Source organism: Etheostoma spectabile, chromosome 7 (assembly GCF_008692095.1).
Source record: "Etheostoma spectabile isolate EspeVRDwgs_2016 chromosome 7, UIUC_Espe_1.0, whole genome shotgun sequence".
Classification (NCBI taxonomy): domain Eukaryota; kingdom Metazoa; phylum Chordata; class Actinopteri; order Perciformes; family Percidae; genus Etheostoma; species Etheostoma spectabile.
Window position 1 is genome coordinate 6884010 of NC_045739.1, and position 9012 is coordinate 6893021.

A 9012-nucleotide genomic window follows, 5' to 3' on the forward strand; every position below is an offset into this window, starting at 1 on the left:
AGTCTGACGTCATGTTGCCTGAGCTCATTCCTATTCATGAGTTTGCCCAGTTGCGCTGGGTAAAGGATGCTAATAGCCAGCCGGTCAATGGCTAGCTGTTAGCCAATGACCGGCTTAGCTCATTGAATATTAATGAGAACTGGCACAAATCGAGCTGAGTCTTCCTGCAAGCTTTCAATACCACGCTACAATGACTTGAAACAAGGTAACCACAAAAAAATGGTAGATCTTCAAACATTACCACAAAGTAATAAAATTTGTGTTGCAAGGCGCCTTTAACCCACTCCCTTGACCCGTCCTCCCAAGTGTAGCAGTCCCTTACCTGGCAGTAAAGAGTTTTGAAGTAGCGTGAGGAGCCCAGGAGCACGTTCTTATGGGCCTTGAAGATCTTTCCATCCACGATGACACAGGCGTCGCAGAGGATGCCGTGCTGCCTCTGCTCATTGAGCTCTCTGAGGAGCTGACGGTAGTGAGAGGAGATCTCCATGTCCTCCTTCCTGTTGTTCATCTGTGTAGCTGAACAAAAGCCTCTCCTCCAAACGTCTGCTGGGAAACAAAAGAAGACAAGGCAATAAAATCTGATGTAATATTGAAATATTGCAAGTATGCAGAATATTTTACCATTAAATGTACAGTTTGACTATACAGCAGCTGAAAGATACAGTACAACAGCAAAGGAACCTAAGCCATTTTGTACATTTTCTAGTCAAGAAAACAGGTATTCAGGTATTTCTCCTCTAAGTCCATATAAATGGTTTATGGCTGTAGCTAAATTAAAACCCCAAAACGTCAGATTCATTTTCACGTAAGGGGAAAGAAAATAAGCAAATATAGCTGAACCACTCCTTTAAAGATGAGCCAAGGTAAGGATATCTCAGTAATGACTGTGACATGAAAACAATGACATCAATAGAAACCACATCTCAACTGCTGTTGTTTGATGTCTAAAAACAGCCCAGTACCAAATAGTCAAAAATCTTTGTGTTTAAGCCATGTCTGACAGGTTCATTTGTGTGCGTGTGTGTGCGCGTGTGTGAGAGTGTGTGTGTGTGTGTGTGTGTGTGTGAGAGAGTGTTTGTTAGCTTATTAAAAATGTCAGCATGAGCGTAACACTTTCACAAAACAGTTAAGAGGGAGAAAAACACCTCATTTGGTACAGAGCACTTTACCGTTAAATGTATCAATAAACAACCTAGCCAGTTTCTTGTTATTATTTTTTCATCTCTCCTTCGACTGTGAATACTCAATCAATTGTCTAGTTAAGACGAAAAGTCAGTCTTGAACCTTCACCTCAGTGTTTCTGATCTTGCACAGTTCAGTCTGGGTTGTGAACACAAAGATTTTTTTTAAACTACAGAGAAAAGATCCTTAATGGCAATGTGTGGAGCTGCTCAACTGTCAGTGAATGAAGAACTTTTCAGTATTCATTGACAGGATTCATGAAGGTGTGACGGGAACGGGGCATATTTTACTGCTCTTACTTACTCTTTCTAAATAAAAAGCCACAGAAAAGCTCAAGATATTAATTTTTACAATCTATTACCCATTGAAGATTTTTCTTTGGCCTTTTTGTCTCACACGTATTGATGTGCAAGACGTAGGTGGGTTTTATTATGTCCTGTGATTTCTTTTTGCTGTGTATAAGTTACATGGCCTACAAGAGGCATTTTGAGCTCACACGGCCGAAGGGATGCAGGTGAAGGCCACAGACAAGAGAGCAGAAGGAGACAAAGCGAGATATGAACAGTGCTCTATTTTGGACCATTCAACCAGGTGGCAGAAAAACAAAAACTGCATAAATCCTTGCAAACACAAACGCACACAGAGGAAAACAGACACGCACACATGCACACGCAGTGCATTAGCCAGAGCATTAGCAGCCACCGCTCCCACTCTCGTCTTGGTGAGGGCTAAATCGCAGGGACGCAGAGTGTTACCAAACACAGCAGTGATTTGTTTTGGGAACGCCACATCTGTCAGCTCTCATGGGCCATTCTGAGAGATGACAGCTTGGGTTGGCCAAGGTGACAGCAGCGTTTGCTCGGGGGCCGGCACACTTCAGGTCATGTTTAGCAAAGCTCTGCTCAACCTGATGGCTTGTAAGATCAGATAAATCCACAGTGTCTCCCACGTCCACTTGGACAAACACACCTTCTATGAGCAGCAGTGGACGAGTTGGATGGAGTGACGGTGACAACTGCTGAAGCCTCTCCTTCTCAAAAACAAGACAAAACTCTCCAGACTTTGATCAATGCATAGCTCGCCTTTCACTTCGACTGGAATTTATTCAAGTCTTAGAAATAAGGGATTGTGAGGAAGGAAAGAACTCGGATGTGAAGGCAGAATAACACAACAATGACCCTCAGAGTCTCAAAGAGTTTTTACCTTCAGCTTACACACTTGTTAGGAAAAAAAAATCTATTGGCAGTCTAACCTTGAGATTCTTTCATTTCTGCATTGTCCTGATAGAGGTATTGAGAGTCTTCACCTCTCACCTTCAGAGACAAACCGAGCGGCTTTGAAGACACAGGAGCTCCCCTCCCCTCTCTGCTCTTCTTCTCTCAGGGCCACTGGCACATCCAATTGTATAGCTACAGTCTATAAGACAGGCTCCTTCTCAAAGCCACATATATAAAACAGAAGAAGTCATTTATTCACTGAAAAATACCTCAACACCTTTTCTATTTCTCCTTTTTTTTCAAACCAATGTGGATGTTGAAATACAGGGACACGGTGTACAGCACACGGTGGTCAGCAGCGCCCTTTTGAAAAATGTCTTTACTGGCAGCTGAGAGGAAGCAGTGAAAGAAAGCCAGCTGTGCCCAACCAACAGCTGGAATTGGTGCTGCATGGATCAGAGTCCTCCAGCTCTCCATGCCCACATCTGTTACCATTATCTATCTAGAAAGTAATAATACATAATACTAATAATTGATAATAATAATAAATAATAATAATGATAATAGAAAAACTTAGAATGTACATAAAGAAACAGTGAAATAATGCAATCATAACTGGAAAATATGATAGAAAATAAAACACACTTGATAATAGTAAAAACAAGATCAAAATAAAACAAATATAATACAAATTAAATGACAACAAAGTAAATAACCACAGAAACCCACTGAATAATAATAAATATAAAGTTAAAAAATATTTAAAAATCTGTACCCATATTTGCAGCACGCACATATGCATCAATAAACAATGCAGCATCATCATTCTCTTCTACGCTGTTGTTATCTTTTCTTTTCTACACCAGCGGTGGAGATTTTAATTTTTAAGACACACAGTATTTTGTCTCGAGTGCACTCTCTACCAATCAGAAGCCAGGTCTCTGAGGCTATAAATAAACACAACAGAACCTACTTTTCCATATGGACACAGACTCCCCACCGTTAGGATTACACCAAAATAAGCATTTTTCACTTTGTTTGTGTGGATGTGTAGCTAGGATTGCACCCAAAGACATGTTAAATGGTGCCTCAACTTTAACAAAAACAATGATCAGTGGAGGGTAAAATGACAGCAAAGGACTAAGAGAAAGAGAGGGAGCGGTCTAATCAGATTTATTGCTTCAACACACTCAGAGACATACTGAGTCAATAGATAGGCAAAGAAGAGGAACTTTAATGGAGTACGCTTTGACCTCTAAACTCTTTGCTTGCCTAATTGGCTTGTTTAATTTCAGCATGTCCAATTCCCTCCAGTCAAAGACCCTTTTTACAGAGGAACCAATCCCAACTCTCCCCTTACTACAGAGCATAAACTCCCACAAAAAACCTCTCCAGTCTTCATCCTGGCCTTTTCATTTCCTCAGAGAGCTACTCCATCTTACCCCACAAGCTTAGGCCATTAACAGGACCAAAACTCGCTCACTGTGAGTACAGCCTTGATTTACAGCACACTTTTCTTTTTCCTCAAATATACACTTGACACGAGATAGGAAAGTAAGATAAAAATGAACTTGTCAGATAATCAAGTAGAGAAAGAGGGACAGAGAGACTTTTGCCTCTCATCAAAAGTATTAGCAGTCTCAACGAGTCTACAGAAAAAAAGTCTGCTTTAAGGATGTCACAGAGCAGAAAAAAAAGATTTTCTACCTTCTATGAAATGTCACCATGAAAAAAAGCAAGGAAAAAGTCACCAAGAGGCAGGCTGATGACAGTCTGTGAGCGCTTATTTGTGGTCAGAGACGATTGTTTCAATAAAGCATGCCACCAGAGCTCCGAGTCCCTGTCACCCTTCTGAGGCCAAATCAAAAGTGACTGTCCTGCTTAACCCCCCTCCTACACACACACACACACACACACACACACACATACACACAAAAGCCCTGTTCCCCTCATAACACACACACATCCCGGCCCTGCCCCTAAATACACAAACGCATGCAAGAACTATAAACACACACATTCACACGCTTAGCAGAGCCGTCATGGCATCACACCCGGTTTGTCCTGGTCACATCAAAGCAAAGTCACTTTAGGCCCCAGCCAGACGATTTAAGAGATGCGACGTGTGATGGAGTGAGAGAATGGGGCTTCCTCCTTCTTGCGTTTCTTTTAATGCAGCCTGTCCCTTCGAGCCACTTCTCTGCCTCCTTGACCGCACAGGACCGTGGGGAGACAGTGCGCAAGGTCCTTCTGGATCCTAGGCAGAGCAATACTTTGTTTGTACAGGGGTTTAACATCGACAACTTTAACGAGGGAATAATCATCAAGATGAAAATATCTTCTCACAGGGTGATAATATATGATTACCCAATCTAATTTAGCAAATAAAACTTACTTGAAGCACACTTTCTCTTTGGTAAAATGTCTGTATATTCACTCCTCATTAACATTCTTGCAGGCACCGTGTGCAAGTTTCTTTATGTGTTAGCGCTATCCAAGCAATTTCACACGCTCAGTTATATTTATTTTAAATTAAGGGATTTCCAGTTGGTCAGGGCAAATTATAATTTAGTGGCTGGTGTGCTGCTTGCAAAATTGCCACCCTAAGCTAATCACTCTACATTCAAATTGTGGCCCTCTGCTCAACGTAACAGTTCTGCTCATTATTTGATAAAACGACTTTGGTTGGACGAGCACGTCAAACTCAAGTTCACAACTACATCATATTAATAAATAAAGAGAAGAAACAGATTGATAACATCTAAAAATAACAATTTGACGTGCAGACTGAACTGATTTCTGTTGATACAAAAAATACCAAATGATACGTGCAGTTTTGGTACATTTAAGATCACTGGTACAAATTTCTTTCATCTTTGCACATCAGCACTAATCAATTTTTATCTTAACAAAGGGTGAAATGCATACGTGCAATGTGAAATGAGTTGCCCTAGTAACAAGATATAGCTAATTTTTATGCTACCTGCAGCACCAAACAGTTGGCAGACACAGTTAGCAACAAGCTAGAACACAGTAGCGTATTAAGCTGCTAACAAGCCAGATGTTTTTCTTAGGAGTTGGTGGAGAACAAAACAAAGCTAAAGCTTACCCAACTCCAAATGAATGCTAATCTAGCACCATATTTGCATTGTGTAAACACATAACTGCTTCCTAAGTCATAAACTTTATGATAATATATAACATTTTATATTCACAGATTGTTAGACTGCCCCGAGTGGCCTAGAAATCTGCTAATGTACAGTATACACAGTATACAATTTAAAACACTTAACATCCCTAATCCACACTAGTATGTAGTTCAGCACAAATTATAAATATTAGGCCACAGCTGACTGGACTCTACTGTACAGTTTGACTCGTCTAAGCACAGTGCTGCATTGATTCTCCAATCTTTATGTACAGACACATTATCGGTTCGTGTCTTTCTACTTTTAAGGATTCTCTATCAGCAGTGAATCCCTCCTTTTCACATCTCTACTTTTATCTTGGCACTGTCGTCAACAATCAGCAGGGAGGACACAGTAAAACTGGCCGGAGATTGAAAAAGTAAAATAATGTGAAGAGGGAGGAGGAGGGGGATATCAAGTCAGGATTCAGTAGCCAAGAGTTGGCATTGATGTTGTCAACCATCCCAGCCTCATGCCTCAAATACAAAACTGTATCAGTTAAACTAGAAAAATGTTTCTTTTTGCAAATGTTCTAGTAGTGACTTGTACCAGAACAACAACATATCATGGCAGGCAGCTTCTGTGGAAAAGGCAAACAGGTCACCAGGTCTGCGCTACATGAATTAGGTATTATGTAAACCTTTCAAGACAAATTATCTTAGCCTCAAAACACAGTTCTTAAGAGAATCTCTGACATCATATGCTAATATCTATGAAAAAATTAAAAAAAAAAAGGCACAGGAAGAAAGAATTGGTTTACTTGCAAGTGGACATTTCCCACATAATGAGAGAAAATACTGGGGGGAAAATGACAGCATGCATAAGTGGAATTAAAATGATATTTAGCTGGACAATGCAGCCACTGTTTTCCGAACACATGACCCTACGATCGAGGACAGCCATCACTTCCCGGAGATAAATCTACTACTACTTCTACTAAAAGAAAATATGAAAGTTGTATAAGACTTAGAAAGCTTACTGTATTTTTTTTCAGATTCACAACACAAACCAGAACGTGTGATAATTGCTAAGATAAAAAATTGTATTGATCCCACATTGGTCAAAAATACAAATGAAAGAAGTGATTAAATGATAAACCAAAATAGAAATACAATAAAATATCTATATACACTATATACACAAATGCAGATATGTACATGATAGATAATTGCAAAGACTAATTGAACAGGATAATTGCACCTATAATTGTAATACACACATTGTGTAGCATTGTATTAGAAAAATACAAAAATACAGATGTTAAAGGTCCCATGACATGGTGCTCTTTGGATGCTTTTAAATAGACCTTAGTGGTCCCCTAATACTGTATCTGAAGTCTCTTTCCTAAAATTCAGCCTTGGTGCAGAATTACAGCCACTAGAGCCAGTCCCACAATGAGCTTTTCTGTGCCATTTCTGAGTCTGTAGCTTTTGAGGAGGAGAGGGGGGGGATGCAAGGTGGAGGCTGGGGGTGCACTTTGCTCGTTTAAAAGCCATGATGTCTCTTTCTCATGGGGGGGGCAAATTCTCTTGGCGGGCAAATTAGAGAAAGGGGAGGAGACCGATCTTGCCCCTTGTGAGGTCATAAGGTACAAGATTCCAAATCGGCCCATCTGAGCTTTCATTTTCTCAAAGGCAGAGCAGGATACCCAGGGCTCGGTTTACACCTACGCTATTTCTAGCCACTGGGGGACCGTAGGCAGGCTGGGGGAAATCATATTAATGTTACAATAAACCTCACAAAGTGAAATTTTCATGCCATGGGACCTTTGACTTAATTTTGCAAATACGAGGCCCATGAAAGGCCATTATGAACATGTGATGAAGTTCCAAAGACATGAAGCAAAGAGAACAGAGTCAATAAAAGAACTGTGAAAAACAGAGAGAAAAGAGAGCAGATACGAAAACACAGTAAGCCTAGAAAGACAGAGACAGACGATAGAAAGAGAGGGAGACAGGAAGAGAGGGGAGAGTAACTCAGGCAGCCAATATTTTTTAAACAGCTTTGCTTCCACTCAACTGGGCATCAAGGCCATTATCCCGGGGTTAATCCCCAATCCGACGGAGCTGGCAGCCTTCCGGGACAAGCCAGGGTGGCAGCCTATCAACAAGGCAGGCTCGGACAAAAATAACACACACATACTCACACACGACACACATTCACACACAGGCAGGCATGCAAGCTGCAATTAGAAGAAAAAAATAACACGTAAAACTTAAGTCATGAATGTTTTGTTCTTTGCTTCTTTGACCTTTTTTCTGTTGGAAATAAGCTACTGTTCATGTTTGTCTCTCATTTTATCTACTATATCTCACTGCGCGTATTCCTGTCTTTCCTTTTCTTTTTTTCTCTTATTCCACACCCTCCATCTGTCCACCTTCCCCACCAGCTCTAATCACACCACAATTTGCACCTACACTTTCCTCTACCTTTCTCCGTGTACTCTCTGTTTCTTTGGACGGCATCCAAGGAGTCAAGGTGGAGGAAGAGATTGACTCAAAAAAGGATAGCCGTGTCATGTGGAGAGGGACCAAAGAGGATCCAGGAGGCTTAGGGAGACTTAGCGCTGCTCCCTTTATCCCTCACCCTCTGCCCCCAGTCCCCTATAAACGCAATGCCTGAAAGCAACACCTGGACCCTCCACGTCGACACCTGAAGTCCTCCATGCTGCTCATCATGCTTTATGTCCATGTTCATGTTCAGCGCACCTGCCGTAAGATCTGCCTCTATAATCCTGCTGTCCAGATTCTGACACTATGTGTACAGTTCAGCTGCTCCAGGGCTCCCTGACACCTTGCCCTCCCCTCTGACCTTTAGCCACACAGGTTTTATACCTTATACCTAGCGTTATCTAATGAAAATCCACGCAAGACTGACCCGAAAAAAGATACAACTCTTAGATGTTAAAGTTTAGTGTTGCGTGTCAACTTCACCTCACTTCCTCCAATGACCCACAAAGTGTCAGTGACACTATTTGATATATCAAGCGCTTCACAAAAAGAGTGAAACTTGTCATATCACCCCATCTACCTATCTCTCTGTTTGTCTTTTTTCTGTGTCTTCCTCTTTTACACTTGTGCATGTGTGCGTGTAATGTGTGTGTAGTTTCTGGGCTATCTTTCTCTCTGGGCCCCGTAAGCCTGCTATGTCTCCCATGGTAACTCCCTGACTGACGACCCGGGGCTTAGCCTAAATTCTCTCTCTATTAAAAGCTGTGAAATGCAAATAATGAAACATCTCATTACCACTGTCGGAGAACCCAAAATGAAAAGTGGAGGGGGGGCGGACAAGGAGGACTGTAAGACAACGAAGCGGCAGGAGAAAGAGGGCTATAGAGGAGGGAGGGAAAAACAAGAGTGAGAGCCGGAAATAAAAGGAGTGGAACAAGGGGAGGAAAGGATGGGAGAAGAAAAGGGAAGGGAGGA

At 41.4% G+C, this 9012-nt stretch overlaps 1 protein-coding gene across 9 annotated transcripts in view; it reads right to left on the reverse strand.

Moving 5' to 3' along the window:
- The window catches only part of zbtb46 (zinc finger and BTB domain containing 46), a 60864-nt gene that overhangs the window by 40002 nt on the left and 11850 nt on the right, over positions 1 to 9012 (reverse strand). For 6 of the 9 annotated variants that reach the window (XM_032521511.1, XM_032521506.1, XM_032521508.1 and 3 more), the window contains exon 2: positions 323 to 546. In XM_032521511.1, the coding sequence (XP_032377402.1) occupies positions 323 to 546 (224 nt within the window). The remainder of the gene's footprint in view (positions 1 to 322; positions 547 to 9012) is intronic. The other 3 variants (XM_032521507.1, XM_032521510.1, XM_032521505.1) reach the window with 1 other exon arrangement.